General features: G+C 41.6%; 1 protein-coding gene across 1 annotated transcript; it reads right to left on the reverse strand.

Annotated features, from left to right (window-relative positions):
- Positions 1 to 1,344: 1,344 nt before the first annotated feature.
- SLC25A24 (solute carrier family 25 member 24) lies at positions 1,345 to 26,532 on the reverse strand. The gene is made up of 10 exons (XM_064147099.1): positions 26,236 to 26,532; positions 14,036 to 14,162; positions 13,055 to 13,142; positions 12,475 to 12,586; positions 9,762 to 9,920; positions 9,283 to 9,435; positions 8,018 to 8,125; positions 5,718 to 5,885; positions 4,377 to 4,527; positions 1,345 to 3,739 (listed from the first exon to the last, which is right to left on the reverse strand). The coding sequence occupies exons 1-10, from the start codon at positions 26,518 to 26,520 to the stop codon at positions 3,561 to 3,563; spliced, it is 1,530 nt and encodes a 509-aa protein (XP_064003169.1). The 5' UTR covers positions 26,521 to 26,532; the 3' UTR covers positions 1,345 to 3,560.

Raw genomic sequence — 26,532 nt, forward strand, 5'->3', positions numbered from 1 at the left:
GGGAAGCATTTAAAACTCACACTTCCCTAGATAGCAAATAGCTTGCAGGTTAAGATATCTTCCTATTTTAGTAGTTTGCATGTAGCAACATCACATACTACAACACACTGCTTGCCTTACCATCTGTAACCACATATTAGAAGGGAATATTCTGCTGCATACCAACCAGAGTGGCTAAGTTTACAAATTTGAAGTGAGACAGCAAAGAAGAGATCTCAACCTGGGCCTCAGAAGGCTAATTCGAGCATCAGGCACATGCACACCAAATCTCACCTGGGTAGTGCAGCAGCGGGCAATGTTCTTCAGCAGACAGGAAATCTGCCAGGTAGGTTTCACTGCAGCGTTCCCCAAGGCATTTCCAGCAGCAAGTGTACAAGACAGGTTCACAGGATCATCAAAGGGTCTGTGCATCTAACTAGGATGTCTCCGAGATCACACTTGATCACCGTGAGAAAGAACATCCACAGCCCAGCAGAGAATTTCTAGTGAAAAGTACCCTTGTCGTGAGAAGAATTGAGCATCAGTTTGTTCATTTGGTCAGGAATCACACACCAAGCATCTATCTCTTTTTAAATAATTAAGAACTGAGTTTGCAGGAATCAGAGGCAAGAAAAGCCTCTCTAATTTGTTTACAAATATCTTTAACATCTGAAAGACTGGTGTGAAAAACTCAGATTGTCAAAGCTGGCTACTGAGCATGCTTTTAGTAGGACAGCCATGCTACACATTCAGAGTCTATTAGGTCAACTACCTTGTAAAGATTTTGCACTGATTCTTGGACCAACCAGATTAACATCAAAGCAAGATCAATATTTACAGGCAGCCTGTTCCAGGGCTGCAGCACCTTCATCATAAATGTCTCCTTGCATTAAGGGGCAATCTTCTGTGTTCTAGCTTGTACCCATTGCTCTTTAGTCTCTTCTCACTGATGCAGTGATAGGACATAACCTTCATCTTGACACCCACCCCTCAGATATTCATGAACACTGACAATTCCTCTCAGCATTCTCTTCTCCAGACCTAACAGTCCCAGTTCTCTCGGTCATTCTCCACAAGGGAGATATTCAGGTCCTGCGGTCATCCTCATAGCTCTTCATGGGACTCTCTCCAGCAGATCAATCTCCTTGAATCGGGGAGCCCAAAACTCTACACAGCATTCCAGGTGTGATCTCACCAGGGTAGAGGGAGAGAACTCCCTAGACCTGCTGGACACACTTTACCAATGCACCCCAAGATGCCAATGGTCCTCTCAGCCACAAGGGCACACTGCTGTCCCATAGACAACTACTAGGCTATGAAAAAAAACCACCAAACCAAAACTAACATCAGCACATGCCAGCCAAATAAAGAAACAACCATTTATTAGAAACCAGTAGTTTCAAAGAGCTAGAAAGGTAAACATACATTTAAAAAACAAACAAAAAAATACACAATTGATCACAGTCATCATAAAGGCACATATAGAAAAATTAAAATTCAATTATCTCATCTGTAATTTTCAATACTCCTAATGGCACTTGCACACTATAAACAAGATAAAGTCTAAAAAACAGACACTGTTAAAAGTCATCTTTCCATCACACACACAATACATTTGCTCATTGGTCACAGTCAAACAAAATGATTGGGAACCTGTCTCACATAATTCCACAAAGGTACAAGAATGTTGGCAAACTCAAGAAGCATTCAGATCACAAAGGCATTGTACACATGGATCATTTGGATAGAGTTTCTGGGTTTTGTAGCACAAAGTGCAAAGTCCAAGGTTCTCCCTGAAGGGAAGGCCAAAAGACACAGCTAAAGCTGCCATTTTCTGACAGTCTGACAAAACAACATTTCATAGTACGAATTTTATGGAGTTGTTATATATCAGTTGACAAAGAATAAAAAAAAAAATCAACTATGGAAGTACTGAATACAGTTTCATTATCTGTTTGCTGTTCAAAAAATATGGCCCAAGTATTATGTGGAGAAAGAAGGTTCAGACAGTTATTCATGTTTGCTAAAGAGAGAGAGATGCTTAATGACCTTACAGGAGCAATGTTCTTCCTTAAGTAATCCAATTTCAGGAAGCAATCTAAGAGCAGTTGCTTTTAGAAGGTCAAGATAAGTCTAATCTAGAATTTACCAAGATTAGGACACCACGCACTGCAGAAAGCAGAAAAAGCCTAAGAAATGGGTTTGATAGGTAAGTGTGACTATGTCAGTGTTCAGCCTTGAAGACAACCGAAATGCTCCCTCCCCCCTTCCCCCAAACAACAAAAAAGGAAGTCACTTGAGGAGCACTTGTAGATGGGAAGTACCAGGCTTTCTGCACTGAGGAAGTGCTGCTTTGGTTTTTTGAGGAGTTGTTGTTTGTCAAGCAGTAATAAAATTGTGTGTGTGTGCTTCGCTTGCTTCAGTAACATCGACCCGATGGGCAGCTGAGATCAGTAGTCCCCTTTGGTGACTTTGGCAAGGTGCTTCAGTCCTTAACTATCTGAACTTCTTGCACACAGGTAGTGTGCAGAGAGAAATAAGAGGAAAGGGGGATTTATAGCACATGATGAAGCTATAAAACCTTTGCATAATCATGCAAGGAAATGAATGAGTCCAATTCTGAGCAAGGAAATGAATGATGAGTCCAAAGAGAAAAGCATTTCTCTCCAAGGCAGCTACGATGAGCTCCTCTATTGGCTGTATTACAATCACTATCAGCTTAATACTGGATCCTCCATCTTGCTTTTGAACAGCAACTTGCAATTGTATGGAATGGCTCTCATGACCAAGTTTTTTCTGTTTGTGTATTATCTGACCCTATAAAACACACAGCTGTAACACTAAGCTTGTTGGAGATTTTATCACTGCTAACCGTAAGTGCAAACCGAGTCCAGTGCAGCAAGTTATGAAAATTGCTGATTGCACTACAAAAATATGGTGTAAAAATCATTGGAGGTATTCTGACGTCATGGAACAGCACTTCCTTAGGTTCTTATTCTTTCAATAAGAAAAAAAGCCAAACCAAATCTCTTAGCCTGAAGATAAAGGTGATAGGCTATATGCAAGTGTGTTATTTCATCCTTGCCTGTATCTAAGATCCTATTTCACATGAACTTAACATTAAGCTTTCCAAAATCAGAAGTGCTTACTTCTAGGCGTGCAAAATGTTGCCTGTGAATTACTTGAGCATAGGCAGTGTGACAAAACAAAGTCACTTTCATACGTTCAGTATCAATGCAGTACAAACTTCTACCTTTGGTTTGATCCAGGCCAAATATGCATTTGAGGAAGACAAATACAAAAAACAAAAGCCAGTAAGTAAAATATGCCCAATTTCCTGAACATACATATTGACGATTTAAAAATAGTTCCTTGATTTTTCTCCAGACTCAGTGACATTTTAAAGTGCAATATAGGCATCTGTTTAGAAATGGTGAACTAGAATTTAAGTTTCTTGCCACTTCAGGGCAAAAGTAGAAGTTGCAGCATAAAGATCTGTCTCCAACTGTAAGAGCAGATTGCTTGAGGAATCATTTTTGTTCTGATATATCAACATGAGAAGCATCTCACCTTGCTTCATTTCAAGCTATTCCCAAGTTCTGCTTCATTTTCTCATATACAACATAGCTGATGCTGACAGCTGGAAGCACTTTCATAAAATTAGGGGCTATGCCCCTATAAAGTCCTCTGATGCCTTCTGTAGCAATAATTCTTTGAAAGAGACCAACCATGTTTAATTGCAGAGCTCCTTCTACCGAGGCTAGAACAAAACAACAATGTGTTACACAGTTCTAGTTAAAATTCTTAAGCAAGTGTTAAACATGTGGGTGGTGAGTCTGTCACCTCTAAGATCACTGATTATACCTTCAGTCCTCACAAAGAAGGGATCTCTTTAATCCCAGACATCTGAGAGACATCTGCGTGTCTAAATGCCACTGAAAAGCTTTATCCCACATATATTCCTCTGGAAATGTAGGCTCCTATCCATAAGTTTGTGCACAAACCTATCCAGCAAAAATCTCTGCTATGGAACTGTCATTATTAAATATTCTCCAGTACAAACATTGCTGTCTACCTTCACAAGAGGATGCAAGTTCTTTTCATTTTGCTTCTAAAATTCAGGCAAGTCAGAGACTGTGACAGGAGATCTGTGCCTCGTAGTCTTGTAGGTAATGTAGCTCTCAAGAGCATCTGAAATACTACATTTGATTTAAGCATGTTGAACAACAATGCTGGGGGTAATAGGGAGAAGAGACCAATATTGAGAAGGATTTGGCAGGTAATTCCTTGGTTTTCCAAGTTGAGGCTTTTTATTCTCATGTTTCTCCTATGACTATCCCAGAAGATACAATTTTCATGTGATCACACAGAAGCATTTTCAATACAACACAACTCACCTTGAGCCTGCATGCGTGTTCTGATAAGAGCAAGAGGGTAACTGGCCAACTGCCCACATGTGCTGGAAGCAGTACCACATCCCAACAATACAAAAACACCTGGGTTAGCAGAGCTTGAGGCATAGTGTTCCAGCCATGTACTCTTTAAGAGCTGCCAAGATATAACATTAAGACAAGAGATCTGTGTTCAGAAAAGGACACAAATACAATTTTATTCACAACAAATTTAAGGGCTCAACCCTGAAAAGCACAGATCTGACTGAAAGCAAGCATGGAGGACTGGTGTAAAGCCCAGAGGTAGCACCTCAGCACATGGGGAAGGACTTGAAGCAGACTGCAATAGTTAATGCCTGGAAAACAAATTCTTAAAAGGCCCTGCAGCAGTAAGAGTCTCCATGTTCTAGACTTACTAATACTTTGGCAGGTGAAGGAGAAGGAAAGCACAACTCAGCACCCCATAGGGTACAAGACGTAGTCACACACACACAAGTAAGCATGTCACCCTACAAAGAAGCAAACTACAGAAAAGAACTTCCATATCACCTGCAAAGTGTTTGCTCAAGCAATTCTGCTGATTACTACTGTGGTGTTACAAAAAAGATTTGCTAGACTTGAAAAAAATAATCAGTCAGAGCATCTGAGCTACTTAACATACTTGGAAGCAACACCTGGCATCTGCAGTAGATAAAACATTCCAATTGTTCCTGATTAATGTAAGAGGTAGCAGCTCCTCTTAAAAGGAAAAAGAGTGGTGGTGTCAGCCACAAAGAATTCTGGTGACATGCATAGCTATGCCAGGAACTCAGGTTACTATCATCCAATTATAAATCATAGAATCATAGAACCAACCAGGTTGGAAGAGACCTCCAAGATCATCCAGTCCAACCTATCACCCTGCCCTATCCAATCAACTAGACCATGGCACTAAGTGCCTCATCCATAGCATGACTATCAGGCCAGGTTTTTTAAGGCACAAAGTATATGCTATGTGTTTGTTCCAGTTGGACAGGATTAGTGCAGTACGTAAGAAAGTTGTATCCCCATGGTCTAGATAATTCTGTTTTAGAAGTAGATTTCTTGTTAGCTAACTGCTGCAGTTAAGGGCTTACCAACACAGGCTCTACTCTCCAGGAGAGGCAAACAAGGAGAACCATTAAAGTCTACTAAGATTAGTGGAAATTCTCATTTGTTTATTTTAAATGGGACACAGTTGTAATGCTACAAGTACATTAAAAAACTCCTCAGGATAGAATACTCCTATCATTACTTAGATCTGTAATATAAGGAGTATTTACCCTTTTATAAGCTAACCCATGACAGCTATGTGCTTCCTAAACTCACCTCATAAACAGCAAGGTCGATGCCAGCATAAGGAATTATACCCAGAATATTAGGAATATAGCCTTTGTAAAAGGCCTTTACACCTTCTTTTTTCAGGATTTTCTTGGCACAGTCAAACATCCCAGAGTATTGCCCTGTTTTACCCACAGCCAGTCTGGTCTTTAAAACCTGAAGAACAAAAAAATATTAGTAGCCATAGTGTGCTTGTTTGAAGCCAGCTAAGATATTTTGCTGAGAAGAATTACAGGCTGTGAAAAGGTAACAATGGTCATGTCTACACTCATAGGCTTGCTGAGATGTATAAAAACAAGAACAGAAACATAGATAACACAGTTGCTTGCTCTATGGCTGCCTTCCTTCTCTCTTTAACCTATTGTCTGTGCGACTAATCCATCTGCTTCTAACCCCCTGGCCAACTCTCCAAACTCACCCTGAAAGTAAGGCATAGTCTGGGATAAGGTAGAGGGGTGGGAAGGAGGTGGAAGGGTGGTTGGGAGCCCCTCCTGGGGACTCTGGTTTCTGGGAGAAATGCTGTGTTTCTGTATTACCTTTTTAACTTGTATATTTCTGTTTACAGCTGTATATATTATAAATATCTGCTTGTATATTGTGCTGAGCTGTAAATACAAAGCTCCATTCTAATTTCCAGCTCAGCTGAGTCTAGTCCAGGTGATTTCCTAAGTGTGTGTGTGGGGGGTAACACCCAAACCATCCCACTTAGTTACATACCTATCCTAAGTGTCTTACAAATAGAGGAACACACAGTATCTCTGCTTATTCAGTTATCTGGAACTGCTTTGCATTCCAGTATTTCCAATCTCCTTTGTGCAGACCACTGTTATGGCCATGTTAACAGGAGGTTTCTTCAGGTTTCATCATTAGTACACATACTACCATACACTAGCTCACAAAGCACTGGCCTTCTAAAATTGCATTTCAGCTTTCTTTCCTTGACTAGAACAGGCAGCAGTCACATCTTTGAGCATCTTGAAGGCAACAACATGGGCAAAATTCAATACTGAAAGCACTAAACATCAGCAGCTGACACTTCTGATCTGGAACACCAAAGAACATTAAAAAAAATACTAACCCCTTTTCAAAAGAACAACAAATCATCTGAGTGGTAGTTAAGGGATACAAAGATGAACACTCAGCATCTGCTTCATCTGCAAATAACTCTATACAGTACCTTAAAGAAATAAATATCCCACAAAAATCAGAGAGTCATGTCCTGAGCAAGCATTTGCCCTATTTGAAGTCTCACAAGAATACAGTTCCTCAGAAGGTTCCTTGAACTTGGCTTTTCTCAATTTACTTCAGAACACTCTAAAACCCTCTCCTAAGACAGTATTGTATCTTGGTTATAAAGATCATAGCATCAAATTGCACAACAGATCATTATTGATCAGGATAATGTAGATGATCTACCTAACCTTTCAGTTAGGCATTCTGTACTCAGGCTATGATTCAGCAGCTCCAGCAAAAGGGTGCTATTCAAGAGGAGTTCATGAGCACTGTCAGCCATCACAACAGCTAAGTTCCATTCCCCAACACCCCTCCTGATAAGAAAGCTGTTTACATTACATTTCCCATTACTTACAAATCTCAGTGTTGGTATTGGTTTAATCCCACAGCCAAGGTATATTCCAGTTATTCACAAGATATATGTTCTGAGGAACCAGCAGTAAAGGAAGTAGTACATCCTACTTCTATTCACAAAACACCAGACATGAAAGAGCTACCCTAGAACAGTTAATATACTAACACTTGTTGAAGTGCTATGTGTAGTACTACATACAAATACATCCTACACAGAAGAGTAGTTAATCTACCCAGCCTCAGCTATAGTTATATCCTCTCTTCAGACTAATCTCCTAATCAGACTTGTCTCCCAATTATAATGTAACAGAACTTCACCAGTTCTGCTAACACAAGATCACTCCTTGCTTACATACAGTGAGAAAAAGATTCATGCCCAATTAAAAAAGTACCTGAACATGCAGTACATTGACACACATTCTTGTACTTATTTTTTCCCCCTTGGGGGCTATGTTTTATTTAAACATTGCTTTCAACAGCATTATACAGTCCAATATGCAGAAAAGCAGCAGGTATCAATTAGCATATTCTGAAACATCTACTACTGACATTCTGCAAACAAGTCTAAAGGAAAAACAAATCAGAATAGAAAAATATAGAGGAATTTCTACAATACTTTCAAGAGCAAAATGGAGTTTAATTTGAAAAAGAACCAGACCTTTGGTGGAATATCCAATGGAAGCAGAGTCTCTGTTACTTACCTCCATGGGATAAATAGAAGTTTGTGCTGTAGCTCCAGCCAAAGAACCAGATACAAATCTTTCAACGGCACCTAACTTCCCATCATCCTTAGTGAGTATCTTCTTATACTGTATAGATAGAAGACATGAAATAAACACCATATTCCTTTTAGGAGACACAGAAATTACTGTGAGAGGCAGGAGCGCAGAAAAAAAATGTCTTTTCAAGCTGTATTTACATTTTCATGTATTCACAGTTACATTTACTAACCCAACAAGTTTAGCACAATACTCACTGCAACTCTGTGGACAAGGATTCTCAAGAATACAATAAACAATGCAGCCTGGAGGAATCCTTTACATTAAAACACCTCAGCCAGCCACAATCCTGTCAGGTACTCTACAAACAGCCAGCACAAAGGTACCCAATGCTACAGCTCCAGATAACAACGAGTAATTTGCTTGCAGATCCACTTCTTCAATCAAGGAAACAAAGATCAACCAGCAAGTGCACAGGGACACTTAGAGCTATACATAGTTTCATTCAAGACACCATCATGCAAGAATGCACCATCAGCACTGAAAAGGCAGTAAGGAATAATGTGCTCAAGATTACTGTGTGGCATGGAACTCTGTCATTCAGTTTTGCGATATTCCCAAGTTTAAGTGGCTGGGTTTGAGTGTGCTTCTACTGCATAGTTGTACAGAGGTGTGCAGTGTGTTCATCTAATCTTACCTGAGGCTAGCAAGCTCCACAGAGGAAAAATAATGATCACTTAACTGCACCAGAACAGGAGTTCATTTCTCAAAGGAGGATTAGACTTCAACATGGTGCTTAAAGCTGATTCAGAGGTAAATATAACTCTGAAATCCAGGATGAGAGCATCTTACAGTGATATTTGACTTCAAAAGAATGATGTAGAAGTTCAGCTAGCATACTGTGCTAAGTTTTCAGTTGTTGTCACTTGAAAGCAACAAACAAGGTATTAATGCAATACTCCACATAAAGCTATGTGGACTGGAGGACAGCTTAAAATGTATGACAGATTTAGTTTATATACACTGTTTGTAATACAGCATCAAAATCTGCCTAATACCAAGCATTCTGTTACCAGACTAAATCACAGAATCACACACAGACTATTTCAAAACTGAAAGCCATTCTGAATTAGTGTCCAAATCCTCAACCGTGATAAGAATTCCTACATAACACAACAGTGCAAATGATGAACAATGACACCGGGTTTTATTTGCTATGATTTTCATTCCTTAGGTTATCATCTTACCTGTTCATAAGCCCAGAACTTAATAGCTGTTTCAGGAGCTATTTTCACAACATTAACACCATTTCCCCTCCAGAGGGACCGCACACCACCTTCTTTCAACATTTGCTTAAAACCACTGGCTATATTCATCTTGTTTGACTTGGAACCATGAACCTAAAAACACCCAAAGTGACAGTAAACAACACTGCTCCCATTAGATTGTGAAAGCCATCAAGCAAGTATTAAATTGCTTAAAACACCAACTAGTAAAAATCCACCCACTGCTGGAAAAAGAAGTACCTTATTTAAGTGGCACAAGTATTACAGTACTTGGGTTACACTTTAGCCAATATAACTGTGGAAAAGACAATTTTAATGAACACAACAATAAGGAAAATGGTCAAAACGTAACTAGACCTCCAGAATTTACATCCTGTGTTTGACCATAAGATCCTGAAAGCTGAAGTAATGCACTGGAAACTAAAGACCATTGCACCTACCTGCATCATCACTTTAAGGCGATCTAACGGCGCTGTACCTGTTCGAGACACAGCACCAGCCACTCCTCCTGCCAGCAGCTGCTTCCACCACTGTCCAGTCTTTTTCTCTTCCTCTGTGAACTCATCTGGAACAGTCAAACTATCTCCTATATCCAGCACCTATCAGAATCCAAAGCAAATGCAGCTATCAATATGCAAACAATTATCTCATTCCATCATCTCCATTTTACCGTTCCAATTCCAACTTAATCTAACACTTGGAACTATGTAAACGAAATGCTACTTAAAAGAAACAAAAGCACTGTAATTCACATTCTATAATTAACTACATAGCTATAGATTGCTATTGCTATTCAGTGAGTAGCAGCTGTTAATGACTTGTACAGAGCTCCTCAGCAGTGCCAGCACAGACCCACCATTTCAAAGACTGTCCCATCCTCATTAAAAATGACTACACATTTCTGCTTGAAGTATGGCTGGAGCAGAGACATCCTATCATGGTCAGCAGACCTTTACAGTCAGCACCAGAGCTCAAATGCTTTTATGGTGCAGCTAACCTTTCACCGGACAGCCTCCTGGGATTAGCCGAGTAATCTCCTAAGGATGCTAACAAAAGATTTCTCTCTCACGGCAGTTCATTCACACATGTGGGACTTCCCCCTCCCCCCACCAACATTTTTGCAGCTGATCATAGAATCACAGAAATATTCAGGTTGAAGAAGACCCTCAGGATCACCAAGTCCAACCAATAAGCCTACTCTGTCAAGTTCACCCCTACACCATATCCCCAAGCACCACATCTAAATGACTTTTAAACACATCCAGGGCTGATGACTCCACCACCTCTCTGGACAGCCCATTCCAATGTTTGACCACTCTTGCTGGGAAAAAGTGTTTCCTCATGTCCAGCCTAAACCTACCCTGTTGCAGCTTGAGGCCATTCCCTCTTGTTCTATCACTAATTAGCCGTGAGAAGAGATTAGCATCAACCTCTTCACAACATCCTTTCAGATAGTTGCCAAGAAGGATGAGGTCTCCCCTCAGACTTTTTCAAACTGAACAGCCCCAGCTCCTTCAGTTGCTCTTCCTAAGTTTAACTCTCAAAAGTTCTATTTCCAGTAACTGCTGTAGAGCATCTTACAAAATTACAAGTTTTACTAATGCTTCATATATTTTCTTATCATGAGTTACACCAATAGACACATTAATGATTTGTTTCAGCAACAGAAGTCTGAAGCTACGTTAAGAGATTCATGACTGCATTACCAGTCTACTTGATAGGCTTTAGTGATAAATTTGTCTGAGACATAAGACTATAGCTATAAGACAGAGGCACAGGACAAGCACCTCATGTTCTGGATATTGAACACAGAGCAGATCCATTTGAAAATCCTTTCATCTTTCTGCCATCCTTGGTTTCCAAGTAAAGTGTCATCAGTTGCTCAACTACATGGAATCATCAAAAGATCAGTCGGAACTTTTACAACCTAACTTCAGTGTTCTTAGAGATATGCTTATCTAGGAGGATTTAAACTTGGTGTGTCTCAAGCTCTAAACACAACTAAGGGAAAAAAAAAGCTAAATGGGAGGGTGTTTACAACAAATGCCACACCTACCAATACATAATAATTCTTCCAAGCAGACAGCTGCATTGGCCTAGAGTCCAACAGCAATTGAAATGTTATGATCAAATCCTAACTGGAAGAGGTGTCAATGGCAGCCAAACATGTGAGGCCTCACATCTGCTCTTATCTGAAACACCAGCTGTGCTGCTGCAGAGCTGGGGTTTGCTTGCTGTGATAACTGGGTCAGCAGCTGACTGCAGCACTGAAAGATAGCAAGAGACTTTGAAAATAGTTTCTTAGGGGCAACTAATGACATTCCACAACATAAAAACACATAACAGATAGTATGTTTATTAATATAAATATGAAGCATTTCATGAAAAAAGGGCTTTTTTTTCCACTCACAAAGCTAGGAACAGGACTATTTGATCTCATAGCAGTCTTTGAAGTGCTTCCTTCAGAGAGCAGGGAGCTGACTCCCTTTTGGCAAGCATTTCTGAGTAGAAATTGTACAGTGTGAAGCACACAAAGCTTTTGGATCTCATAAACCAGTTTCCACTATGGAAACCATGGACTATTCCCTGAAGATACAAATGGTCTCACTATATTAAAAGAAATCCACCTAACTTTATGAACTACCCCAACCATTTACACAAGGATATTTAGCAAACAGGATTATTATTGGTCAATTTGCCTTATTTTTTCTTAGAAGTCAGTCACTGAAGTGCAAGAGAGGCCTGTTGAATGGTCATGTCACCATTTTCTACCTGCCATTGCTGTGTATCAGCATAGTGTGTGCACACTGAAAATCACCACTAACACCACCAGTGATTTTATGATGTTACTATATAAATGAAGACACTGAACAAGGTTTCAACAGAAGCAACAATTTAAAGGTTTCTGTAGTTTGATTCAATGCATCAAAAGCACTGAACCTCAGAATGTATTGTAATGTGAAAAGAAGATTCAATACTACGGTTGTTATCTTTCTTTTTGTTTAGGACAACACTATCCTAATTTCCCTTCACAAAGTGAATTAAACAATCTTAAATATTGATATGGTTCAAATAGAACAACTGTGAAGCTGTCAGATTCAAACATAGAAGAACTAAAGACCTGCACTAAGTTAAAAGAAAAACTGAACTTACAGTGGAATGTTTCCAGTATCGAATGATTTCCTCAATGTCTGCAGCTGGATTAAACATGAAGTGATCTCTCCATTCATTCCAGTCTACTGTCATTGTCCCATCAGCATCAATACTGAAAAGAAATTGGGAAAAAAAATAGTATCAGGCATAGGGATGGAGTTTTGCTCTATTTTGTTGCCTTTCCTCCCCATTCTTTTTAGCAAAAAAGAGAACCAGAACAGAAATCATCGGCTATGACATAAGTGACAAGTGACTGAAAATTCCATAGGAGACTTCAAGGCTAAATCTGTTAAAGCCTTGCAATGCTGTGTTTTTCTTATCCAAGTACATCTGACACATTTCAATTCAAAACATTTCATTCTATCAACAACATTTACAGGGACATGAGATAACCTTCTCCTCCCAGAACCAGACGATCAATAGTGACCAGACAACACCAAGAAGACATAAACTATGTGAGAATTCCCATAGAGGTATCAACATCTTTCAAAGTTATAATCCCATTTATGTTCTCTGAATTATGAAAATATTAAACACCACAAAGAAGCTTAATATACTTTAAGAAATAATAATCCCTGACCTTTGCAGGATCTTCTCTGCTTGTTTTTCAGAAATGTTTATACCCAGTATCTTGAGGGACTGGACAACTTCTGATGCTTCAATTTTACCTTGAAACATTAAAAGAAAGATGATACATATTTAAAAGTTGAAGCTTAATACATTTAATACATATTGAAGCTGACTAAACTCCATTTTAACACCCAACTAGTAGTAAAGATAAATTGAAAAAAAACATATTTGAACACAAATTCTGTATTTTTGTTTTTATTGTCTACTACAGGGACTGAGCAAAGGAAAGCACGCTAAGATAGAATCATAGAATCAATCAGGTTGAAAGAGACCTCCAAGATCATCCAGTCCCACCCAGCCCCAGACAGTCAACTAGATCACAGCACCAAGTGCCTCAGCCAGGCTTTGCTTGAACACCTCCAGGCACGGTGACTCCACCACCTCCCTGGGCAGCCCATTCCAATGTCAATCACTCTCTCTGGGAAGAACTTCCTTCTGACACCCAGCCTATACTTCCCCCGGCACAACTTGAGACTGTGGCCCCTTGTTCTATTGGTGGCTGCCTAGCAGAAGAGACCAACCCCGACCTGCCTACAATGTCCCTTCAGGTAGTTGTAGACAGCAATGAGGTCACCCCTGAACCTCCTCTTCTCCAGGCATGTAACCAAGTGAAATGTGAACATTCAGCATGCTAAAAACTATTTTATCTTTGATAGATACATAGAAACTTTCCTTAGAGTTTCTCCATCTGGGGAGAAAAACCCCCAGGTCAGTGGACCTAAAAGATACTAAGGAGGAAAAAATAACTATACTATTTTTTTATTTCAATCTATAGTAAACTTTCATTATGATCCTACTGAGGAACAGAAGGAGGGGTTCCACATTCACAATTTTTCTCCCTCAGTTTAGAAAAAGCATATCAAGAAAGATAACTTTTAATGCACAGTTTCTTCAAATAACATTTGAACAAATCAAATCCATCAAGGCATACCGTCATTGTTTTTGTCCAGGCTCTTAAAAGCCAGCTTCATCTTTTTCTCATGATCTTTAAGATACTGCATAAATTCTTCAAAATCTAGCTGTCCATCTTGGTTTGTATCTCCAGCTTTAAAAATTTTCTGTCGAGAGAAAATTCAACATTTCATTGTTCTAAATTTCACAAAGTCACAGAGGAACAGCAGCATGGCACAGTTCTGGCTTTCAGGAAAGCTTTCGTTTGGTCACTTTGGGAACCAAATCAGGAACACAAATAAGCATACACTTCAGGGCTGTATTTTATTATCAGAATTTAAACACACTCAGTATTTTCATAAAGAGTAAAAACCATTGGCAGCAAAGGCAGCCTTAAGAAAGCATTATTTATTAGTTACATAACTTTCCTCTTGAAACATTCTGATGTTTATTCCTAGCACTGGTAGATTACAACTACAGGTATCAATTTGTGGAGGAGAAAGTGGGGAACAGGACAAAAACATGCAAGAGAACAACTTGAAGCCTGTGACTTTCCTGGTTACACAAGAAATGTGTTGATATGTCAGTGAAACTAAACAAATGGTCTGAATTAAGGTCTTTAATCCAATGGTCTCCTAATTGTTAAGGTAAAAATACAAACAGCAATGAACTTTTTAACTGCTGACCATAGAAAACACCAAACAACCCAAGATGTTGCCTTCCACACCCCAGGGCAGGGCTTTCTGCTTCAAACTGAAACCCTGAAAAAAATAAAACCAAACAAACAAACAGCAGACTTATAACAAAGATAAGCACTGCTGTCTTCCTTTCTTGTATGTGTTTCCTAGTAATTGTTCTACAGATAAGAAACATCTACAATTAACTACCAGATGAACCCATAGTATACAGTTGCCAGCACTGCAGGGAACGAGCCTGAAACACAGCCTAGACTACACTCCTCCATCAACAAAGGGCCAGAACACTTGACTACCTTGGCATGTCAAAGCACACTTTTTCAGAAGAGGAAATCAGACCAGCCCCACCAAACACAAGCCTTTAACTGGTAAGACTGGTCTTCAAAGTCCCAGGAAGACCAATGCCTAGGCTAACCATTCTGCAGGATTTATTAGCTTAGGCTATGCCAAGCTAACACCACAGTAAAGGTTTCAGCACACATAGGAGAGCAGGGCCCAGAGCACATTGCCACACGCACTGTACACCCACTCTTGCACTTCCACAGTGCTACCATCTTCTCTCACAGGCATCAGGCAGGGAAATTCATTCCAAAACTCTTCTCTAGAACACCAAGATTTAAGGGAAATTATGCCTCTTCTCTTCATTTAGGCATCTGTCTCTGTGGTTTCCCTCAAAGAGTGAAATCACACACAATCACACAGAAACACTCACACTGGAAAAGAGCCTCAGGATCACAGAGTCCAACCCAGAACCCTACTCTACAAGGCTCACTCTAAACCATATGCCCAAGCACCACATCCAAATGACTTCTAAACACATCCAGGGTTGGTGACTCCACCACCTCTCTGGGCAGCCCATTCCAATGCTTGACCACGCTTTCTGTAAAAGCATTTTTCTAGTATCTAGTCTAAACCTACCCAGTTGCAGTCTGAGGCCATTCCCTCTTGTTCTAGCACTATTTAGTGTGAAAAGAGATCAGTCTCTGCAGGGTATGAGAGACAGGAGACCAAGCTGACAGACCAATCTCTTGCATTAAGTCTCAGAGCACTCCAGGATATACATAAAGCACATATGCCAATATCTTCTGCATTGCAGACTGCCTTGTGCAACTACAGTTTCTGAATGAAGTAACTCAACAAGATATGCACAGCTGTTCTCATCTGTAAAATCTGGTTTTAATCATTTTGTTTACTCCTCTACAATTAGTTTAAGTCCTCAAGTTCTAGCCTACAGAATCTAAACATAAAAGTTGAAAACTCATGCATTTGTTGCAGGTGCCTGGGAAAAAAAACTTGAGGACTTGTGAATACATTCACATTGCCTGCTTTATCCTTGCCACCCCTCTATTGAAGGAAAGTTCTTTTCAATGTTAAATCTCAAGAACCCAAATGTTGTAAAATTATCATAGTGGAAGAGAGGAAAAGGATGTGGTACTCCACAGTGAAATAAGAATTATTCATCTCACATAGTACAGGAAGCTATGCATAATAAAGTCAGGTTACTGTATACTCAGATCATGTTTGGTACAAGCTTAGAAAAACAGTGCTCTTAGTCCACTCCTAAATCCAGCTTGATTGCAAATTCTATTAACAACGTGCTAACAAAAATGCACTCATCAGTTCAGTTCCATGCTCTCATCAATAGAGAGCATTTCCCATCCCAAAGAAGTTTATATTTATTGAAGTTTATGGATTCGTTCCATGATGTTCTTACAAAAATTAAGAGAGGCTTAAAAGAATAATCATTCAAATGAACACAAACAACACAAAACAAACCAACCAAACCCCACCATTCACAGTATCATCAGGATTGGAAGAGACCTCACAGATCATCAAGTCCAACCCTTTACCACAGAGCTCAAGGCTAGACCATGGCACCAAGTGCCACATCCAATCCTGCCTTGAACAGCTCCAGGGATGGCGACTCCACCACCTCCCCGGGCAGCCCATTCCAGTGTCCAATGACTCTCTCAGTGAAGAACTTTCTCCTCACCTCCAGCCTAAATCTCCCCTGGTGCAGCCTGAGGCTGCGTCCTCTTGTTCTGGCGCTGGCCACCTGAGAGAAGAGAGCAACCTCCTCCTGGCCACAACCACCCCTCAGGTAGTTGTAGACAGCAATAAGGTCTCCCCTGAGCCTCCTCTTCTCCAGGCTAACCAATCCCAGCTCCCTCAGCCTCTCCTCCTAGGGCTGTGCTCAAGGCCTCTCCCCAGCCTCGTTGCCCTTCCCTGGACACGCTCAAGCATCTCAATGTCCCTCCTAAACTGGGGGGCCCAGAACTGAACATAGTACTCAAGGTGTGGTCTGAGCAGTGCAGAGTACAGGGGCAGAATGACCTCCCTGCTCCTGCTGACCACACCATTCCTGATGCAGGCCAGGATGCCACTGGCTCTCTTGGCCACCTGGGCACACTGCTGGCTCATGTTCAATTCAAAATTACTCATGCTAGAAAAAGGGCCCTCCAGCCATGACACTGTAATCTCAACCCATCTTGTTCTGCACACACAGCACCTTGCGCTGCAGGACCTGAATGCTCTGCTGGAGTTCCACAAGCTACCAAGAGGCAATTTATGTAGAAGGCATACACACACTTTGAGAGAATGCTGATGAACACAAATTCTTCCTATTCCTTACTGCTATCTGAACTGCACAAACAAATCAAGAATAAGGACAGCCTTGTTCCAGCACACAGATATGGGAAAAAAACTAGTTACAAAACCTCCACTGCTAAGGATGAGCGAGCTAAAGAAACAGAAATTCCTAGGGGGTTTAGTGAGCTGGTAATTAGCGTGTGTATTGAAGTGGGGCAACTTTCATTTCATCTGCCAAACGAGTGGATTGTATACTGCAACAATTACCAAAGGATAAGGACAAACACATCCTCTATCCTCTATTTTTGCTTTTATAGCTCTTTTTCAGACTTAAAGTCAATCTCAGATGCTCTTACGGAAGCAGGAGAAGCAACAGGAAACAAAAGCCTGCTTTTGCTCAGCAGGACCATGTATTTTTCTCACATTACAAACTTAACAGTTCCTATAAAAGCCTCTTAGTGTCTATGAAATGTACTAATTATGTGGGTGTTAAGGTTTCAGATTAACACCAGTAATTTGCAAGTTTGCAGAACAGGCAGGAATGCTGAAAGGAGCTTGTCTTCCATCCGGAGGGCAGAAACTCCCTCAGGAGGAGTTACATACTCCAAGGGCATAGCCAGCAGGAAGACATTTGATTCTGTAGCTCAGGAACTCCCAGGTACAAAATGCCCATTCACAGCATCAAGCAGTAATTCAGGTTGGAAAGGACCTCTGAAGGCCATCGAGCACAACCCCTGCTCAGAGCACACCTAATTAGACCAGGTTGTGCAGAATTACATTCAACTGACTCTGTGACATCTCCGAAGATGGAGATTCCACAGCTTCCACAGGCAAACTGCTTCAACGTTTAATCACCCTTCACTTCACCAAGGAATGCAACTCGTCTGCTCTGCATTTAATACGCTACCAGATTTTGCACAGTCAAACTTGCTTCTCACTGTGCCACTTCCTGATTCACCAACTTCTCTGGTGGAGGAGAACTGGATGCATTGTAAAATAGGCACGTTCACAACAATAGAGCAAGAACCAAATTAGGTGCCAGTCGTCTCCTGGAAGTCCTGGGAAACTATGTTCAGTGTGCCTGCCACACATCTTGCCATTTGTTACAAACTCACTGTGGGATCACTTCACCCTTATGCAGGCTCAGCCTGAAGAGCAAAATGTTTCATTGAGGCACACAACTTATTTTCTCATTGTCTAAAACCTTGAGCCTCGAGCAATAAAAACTATATGCTAGATAAAAATGGAATAGTGACCATGTGAAGAATTACTAAGTAGTAACAGGTATATGAAAACAGTTTCAACGATCTCTCTTTTTAATGGTATGGACCTGCACGCATACAGACTACAACACTCCTGCGTTGACCTGTTTTGTCACAACACTGCTGCCTTTTTCTTTGCCCTCCTCTTCTTTTTCTGTTGTATATTTTGTTAATATAGCTGTTTTCCCCTGCACAGCAAGGCAACAACCATGTGAAAGACCATAGCCAAACTGAAACTCAGAATCACTTTATTTTTAACTTTCTGTATTGCATAAAAGTGTGATGCAGTGTTGAATTCCTACTTCTCCATAAAACCTCTCTATATGGTGTGGAAACCTGAACCAGCAAGTCTGTTGGGAGAAAAAAAATAAATAAATCAGAAAGGTTACAGACAGACTTTATACAAACCTCAAAAACCTGACACTCTCTAAGTGGCTTGATGAATCATTAGATCACTCTGTGCCAGAAGAACGAACTTTAACACATTCATAGCTACAATGTAAAGACACTGAAGATATTAAAGCTTTTATGCAGACTCTTTGAAATTCTCAAATTTCATTTTATTACTTATTATCCATATTTGTGTATTGTGCTTAAACCTTGATATTCTGGCTAGTAAATGGAGCTGTGCCAGAAAGACAGAGCTGCTCAGTACAAACGATTACCAATCATCTATTCATTAGCCTGTTGTTTCAGCTAATTAATACAATATTAAGACTATTTTCAAGCAAGTGATCCATTAAGAAGTTACTGGCTGTTTCTGGCTTCCTATCATAGAATCAAGCAGGTTGGAAGCGACCTCCAAGATCACCCAGTCTAACCTATCACTCAGCCCTAGTCAGTGAACTAGACCATGACACCAAGTGCCTCATCCAGTCTTTTCTTGCACACCTCCAGGAACAGTGACTCCACCACCTCCCTGGGCAGCCCATTCCAATGCCAATCACTCTCTCTGGCAACAACTTCCTCCTAACATCCAGTCTAGACCTCCCCTGGCACAACTTGAGACTGTGCCCCCTTGTTCTGTTGCTGGTTGCCTGGCAGAAGAGAACAATGGCCAACCTGGCTACAGCCTCCCTTCAGGTAGTTGTAGACAGCAATTAGGTCAACCCTGAGCCTCCTCTTCTCTAGGCTAAACACCCCCAGGCCTCTCACCAGCTTCATCGCCCTTCTCTGGGCACATTATTTTGCCTCACCATCTCTCTTATATTGAGGGGCCCAGAACTCGACACAGCACTCAAGGTGTGGCCTGACCAGTGCTGAATACAGGGGAAGAATAACCTCCCTTGTCCTATTGCCCACACTGCTCCCAGTATAGGCCAGGATGCCACTGGCTTTCCTGACCACACTGCTGGCTCACATTCAGCCTACTATCTACCAGTACCCTCAGGTCCCTATCATGATATCTACAAAATGAGTGAAAAAACCCCAACTCTTGAAGATACATAATTGGTGTTATTAGCAGTTCATTGTTCTGTAATCTGTGACTACAGCTCCATGGGCCAAATTACACACACTGCAGAGCAAAACCATCAGCAAACAGTAACACCAGCACTGGATATTCACAGTTTTGACATTTTCTTTAAAAGAACAGAAGCACTAACTATTAAACCACTTGTGGCATTACCTTCTGCCCTTTTTGATTCTTTTTCCCTTCACCTCCAAAATCAAGGTAGGGCAGTCATTCACACAGCTCTGCATTCTATAACTTTAGGTTATTACACTGTAATCTTACTGAAAGTCAGATTCAGTCACAGCTGAAGAACATGCAGTTCTCTTTACTAGATAAGCAGCCTACAATACTAAAGGCTGTCTTTTTTCCTATGTATATCTGCCAAGACTACACAAATTTATGACACAATGATAACCAAAATACCAGTAGTAAATATTATTACAGTCAGCCCTGTCAAGTGGCATCAGTGAGGAGAGAAGTCCCATGCGAAAATGAAAGGGCCTGAGGATGCGTCTATACAGCATTACACCTCAAGTGGTGCGGGTATAACATAACACCCAACCAGAAAGACACTCCAGAACTTGAACACAACACTGTCTTTTGAGCAGAACAGTAATTGGCACAGCCTCCAAAAAAGAAATCTCTCAACTTGTTCTAATGCTGCATTTATATTTCTACGTTTGCCCCCCAAAGAAATAGCACTCGAGTAGACTCTTTAAACCTGTCACAGACAGTGCATCACTCCAGTACAGCAGACTTGCACCCTCAGTAGTGCAGATAGAATCATAGAATCAACCAGGTTGGAAGAGACCTCCAAGATCATCCAGTCCAACCTATCACCCAGCCTTATCCAATCAACTAGACCATGGCACTAAGTGCCTCATCCAGTGCTACCAGCTCGAGAGCTTTGCCCTACAGTTCTGAATCCTGAGCATCACTCTTCTCTGTGATAGCAGGCACTATCAGCAGTCTGCTCACAAGTCCATTTCAGATAACAAGATCCCTATAAAACGAGCCTAAAAAGGAAGAGATTCAAGCCACAAATATGTCCTCCAATAGGCCTTGCAGAAACTGTTCCCTCAGGACCTGGACAAATTCTCTCAACTCATAGCTATGAATTAGATTTCAAGAATCTGAAACAGCGTTAAGTGGGAGATGCAAACTATTCCTTGTACTTTCATTCATCATTTCTTGCAAGCTGGGTTGTTTTTTTTCCACTCTGAACATACTTGGTAGACTGACTTTTTCTATTCAGCGAGATCGCTCCATTCCAGAGGCATTCTAGTCATCATAAAAGAGGCACCGTTTTGCCGCGTTTACCTGAGCCACAGTGCTGTCTTAAGACAAGGACTTAGCAAAGCATTTCAACATGCAGTTATGGAACCTTTCACGAGGTGGGGGTTTCCATATTTGGTGACTGGCATTCTTGCACTTTGCAGCAACAAGAGGAAGAATTAATCATTCACTTCGCTCTGTCACTAGCCAGGAAAAAACCTATCAAGTTAGTATTAAAAGAATTCCTTTGATCTCCTTGAATGTTTAAAACGTTATGAAAATACACATATTCATCTTGCTCTTTCATTTGAAGATTTGGAGACTACTGCACAAATCAGTTAGAAGCTTTTGAAGCTGTACATATTAAAATGAAACAGCGACTTATGTGTTTGCTTACAACTGAAGTCTGTGGTGCTCTTTCATCATGAGACATAATTGTAGCACCTATTATGACCTGAAATGCAGCATTTCAAGGAATTAAATGGTTCCAGTTTTTGAAAGTATCATGATGTGACATCAGTTTTGGTTCAAGTCAAAGATGCCTGTCTACTCTAAATCTGTAGTACTAGTGTTTTGTGTATTAGTAAGGTGAGAGAGAGCTTCATTTCACAGCAAGAATATGGACATCAAAGTGCTGAAACTTTATGACTATGAATCTGCATATTAAACAATTATTTAGGAGTAGATATCATGTCATTGAAAATGTCCACACTTCCAGGCTGTCCAAGTAACCAGTGCTTCTTGCAAGCTTCTAGCCAAGCTACAAGATAATTAAGAGGTTTTCAGTAACTCAGCCTAGTAGCCTCCTAATTTTGCCATGCAAGGGAAGTTAACAAAATTAAGAAAGGCAAAAAAACCCTCAAACAAAGTGTGTGTACTCAGGGACATGTTTAGCTGAGTCACTGAATAAGTATGTGCCTTCTGGGCTAAGAACAGCTACGCCAGGTTCAAGCTCTGAAGCACTCTCCAGCTGCAGTTTTTCGAGGCCAGAGGAAGGCACAGGAAGCAGCAATGCACACCTGGCCCTGCTCCCACCTGGGCCCTTGCACTGAGACACAACAGAGGGGCCTGCTTTGCCTGGCAGCATTCTGCCCTTCTGTGGTTTGAAGGCAGTACACATTATGGGTGTTCTGAGTATTTTTAGACTTTGTTAGACTAAAATTTTTATAAACACAGCAGATTACTCTAAACAGACCATGTTCTAGTGGCTGAGAATTTAGACTCCTTGGGCCCCCTTTTCAGTGCACAGAGGGGCCTCACCACACTGCCTTAATGCAGCCAAAGACTTATGTCAAAACCTGACAGAGCCAGTCCAAATAAGATCATTATACTGAGTCCAGAATGTCATCGGAATGACCTCTTCCTATTCCTAGCTCCAAGACTCAGTGTATAGATAGTACTTGAATTTGCATGCTTGGCTGTTCCTATCACCAACTGAAGCTTGAAAAGCATGGGATTTGCCTCCCACAGATTTACTGTAAGGATTGATTGCAACAGAAGGAAAGCGTGAACCAAAATAGTACTTCATATGATCACTTGCACCATTTATGGCACTCCTGTCTAAGAGGCTCACAGCATTCTGAAGACACAGAAATGAGATCATTTGAGATCTGATTCCAGCATCTATTTTGTCTCTCTACTGGACAACTCCGATAATCAAAATGACTAAACAATAGCTGTTAACAAACAATAGCTGTTAACATTGCTTGTAGAGCATCATTTGATACTGCCACCACAGCAATTCCTTCTTTGCAGGTGCTGATGTATTACATCTGGGAACTTATGTAAAGCTTTGCAAAACTATGCATTCCTGGTGGGTAATACACTACAACATAAACCACGAGTCATCCTGGCAGCCTCTACAGAGCACATACTGCAGCTTTTCCAGTGGTTTACTTTTGTCTGTCAGATACTGACAAGAGGTAGGTCAAGTAGAATTTAAAGCCAGGAGCTTCTGTCATGTTGTGCTATGATGCCTTGCTATGGGATTAAAAAAAGTCTTCCTTAGAAGGACATGCAACCTACCTCCAAAGCTGATCACATGGTTTCACATCAATTCTCATTTCTACAATGTTACTTCACCTAAAAGAGTGCCTCATCAGACATTAAATATTAATAAAGCTGCCAAGAATACTGATGAAAGGTGAAAGGGAAGAGCATACCAGCAGTCCCTTACTCAAATGGATAGCAGCTTCTTATCTTTTAAATGCTGCTTGTTCCTTCTAGAGAGGAATTACACTTGAAGTAAACAGAGTGAAATACACAAACACTAACTTATAGTGCAAAGATGACGACTTAGGATGAACCACTTTACAATAAAGCAGAGCAATACTCACATAGGTCCTTAGCAGGAGTTAACTAGGAAGCAACCTTACGCCACCTAGAAGTCCAGTGACCAACACTCCTATGTATTTGGATTTCATCCCATGCAACAGAAGCCAGCCTTGCAAGGATCATTTTGGATACCTAACCCTCACCTAGAACATAACAAAAGGGCAAGGTCTGAGAACCCAACCATAAAGCACATGAGCATACTCTGCTTTAGGTTTTCTGCAGGTTTGCCCACCTCATGGCGCCTGCAAGTTGGCAGAGCTGAACACTTTCGTAGCTAAGACTTCAATTATTGTGTAGTATGTCCACACCACATTTCCTTACTCATTAGTACCTATAAGACTATTTGTGCCTCTTCAAATACAAGTGTCAATAGCTAATTTCCTTAACAAAATACCTTCTCATGAAGTAGTAAAAAGACACCTTGCTGAACTCAACATCACTTTCAAGATTGAAGTGGGCGAAGGCAGCTTCAAGCTGCAGAAAGCACAGGAAGCAGATAAATTATGTAAAGACAGAAAAGCTGGAGGCACATTTTACTCCATGTTACTACAAGTCTATAGCTATTAACATTTAGATACAGCTAGCGTAGTTTCCAGTGCAAATCATGCCTACCATAAACTTTTAATGGTGAGCATGTAGAAGTTTCAGTGTACTTCAATTCTTCTGCTCCTCTCAAACACACAACATGACTCAAGGCTTGTTTTGTTTACTTGATGTTTCTTAAGCAACTAAGTCAGTCAGTCTCTGCTTTCCATTATATTCAGATAAGCCTACCTTACCTCTATCAGTTCCCTGGGTTTCACTTCCAGTTTATCCTGTAGCAACCAAGAAGAATTTGATGGATCACCAGATGTGCACTATTAACCTAAGGCATCACACCACTCTTGAGAATGAATCTGAGACTTCAATTCCAAGTTGCTTGACACTTGGGAAGCACACCATTTGTGTCTTGGGGCTTTCAGTGAGTTATGTGGGAAGACTACCCTCATTAAATGACAGAAAATTAACTGGTCCCACGTTCCCCTTTTCTTCAATATAAGCAAACCCCCAAATTGTTAGTCAAACTGGCACAAGAGGTTTCCAACAGGGTGTATATGATGTGTGACTGAAGTTTGTAACTCATGTGCTCCGAATACTCTCAGCTCTCACATACAAACTAACAGGCTAAACTGTCCCTTTTTTACACACCATGACCTGAGAACACAAAGCATAATTATTGTAAAGATTATTTTGACCAGAAGCAATACTGAAGTGAAAGTATGCTCTCACTCATGCTCTCACACAAGCATCACGCAAGAGGCCAGCTGGATACTTTTCCCTCAATTGTCTCAGATAACTAATTTCACCTATTTTTAGTATAACTAAGTGCAAATAATGGGAAAATGGTCACAAACTGTCAGTGTCCCACAATTAATGTAAGGTCATGGAAAGAGAGTTATTGACCCAACAGACCTCTTAACACTGCAGTAAAAATTTCAGTTCACTTTACTGGAACTCTTTCAGAGAGCAAGCAGAGGAACGGCAGCAGAATGCCTTCTAACCATTCTTCATCCTGAAACAAAGACCAGGACTGTTACACTAACAGCTCCAGCTCAGCACTCGGCCACACCTGTTCGGCCTGACCTGAACCCAAGTGTGCCTATTCACTGCAGATTACACAAATATTCAGGCTTGCAGACTTGTGCATTAAATGGTTTTATATTCAGATCCCCAGGGTCTACTGAAAAGAACTTGAAAAGAGGAGTTTCTCTTTCGGTATAGGTGAGCGTTGCTGCTGTGATTCAGCACTGCACCAGAACACCTGGTGACTCAAGTTTTACCGAGGTTACAACTCGTTAACAGGGGACAAAAGAATAACAGCCGACCCTGACTGCTGCAAAACCCACAGCACAAGGAGTGTGCAGTTCGTGGTTTAATAACCACTGTTCCAAGTGCACAAAAGGACCTTGGTATGTGACACAGCCCATACGAGGAAGAATCATTTCTATGTTCACAGATACAACAGCTAGTTCTGATAGTGCAACCTACAGACTTACCCGCTTTCCACAGCAAACCGTAGTTTGTTCTGACCTGGACTATCACAAAGTGGAGTACGAGACTAATGCTCTAATTACCACCCTCTATCATGCCGGAGGAGACATACGCTATCAAATACCGGGCAACAAAGAGCCAAGGGAAGTCAAAAGCCAACCCACGATGAACACACCGGCCGTGCCCACTTGGCAATGGAATCGCCGACACCCATACCGTGCGCGAACAGCGTTCGCCCTCGGGATTCCTCGTTCGGCGCCCTGAGGCGTGCCCACACAACACAGCCAACGGAGCAGGCACGGCGCCTCCGGTTAGGAGAGGGACAGGCCCCAGGCCGACTTCATCCGGGCGCAGGCCAATCCCCCCGAACGCGGCTCCCGAGTCTGGCCAGCTCCGAGACCATCGCGACGAGACGAAGCCGGGCGGTGTCCCATCCCTCACAGAGCGGGCGACGGGGCTGGGCCGCGCCTAGCCCTCGCCACGGCCGCTGAGTGCCGGAGAGAGGCTACTCGACAGCCGCTGCTTCTCCGGGATGTAGCGCCGCGCTGAAGCTGCTGAAGACCGGGAAAGAACCCCCGCCGAGTCCCCGGCCCGCTCTTACCTCTTCCGCCTCTTTTCCCAAGGGAATGCCCAGGGCCCGGAGGCCCGTCTGGAGCTCAGCAATATCGACCCTCCCATCTTCGTTGAGGTCCAGCTTCTTGAAGAGATTAGCGTACCGAGAGTCGCCATTCTTGCTCCCGTCGCAGGCAGCCGCCGGCAGAACGAGACCTTTCAGGAGCTGGAACATGGCGGGGCAGTGCGCGACCGGCGGAAAGACACTCGCCCCTCGGCTCCCGCAGCCTGGGCGCGGACGGCAGACACCGCCTGCGCTGCCGCCAACGCCCATAGCGGCCCGGGG

Source organism: Pogoniulus pusillus, chromosome 8, assembly GCF_015220805.1.
Source record: "Pogoniulus pusillus isolate bPogPus1 chromosome 8, bPogPus1.pri, whole genome shotgun sequence".
Classification (NCBI taxonomy): domain Eukaryota; kingdom Metazoa; phylum Chordata; class Aves; order Piciformes; family Lybiidae; genus Pogoniulus; species Pogoniulus pusillus.

Bases quoted from the DNA above. Each gene is read 5' to 3' on its own strand.
- SLC25A24 (XM_064147099.1), bottom strand. From the start codon at position 26,520: ATGGGCGTTGGCGGCAGCGCAGGCGGTGTCTGCCGTCCGCGCCCAGGC. The intron at 9,436-9,761 runs GTAGGTGCAATG...GGGTGTTTTTAG, and splicing joins GCCTTAAAGTGATGATGCAG to GTTCATGGTTCCAAGTCAAA. The intron at 3,740-4,376 runs GTGAGTTGTGTT...GTTTTGTTCTAG, and splicing joins AACACGCATGCAGGCTCAAG to CCTCGGTAGAAGGAGCTCTG.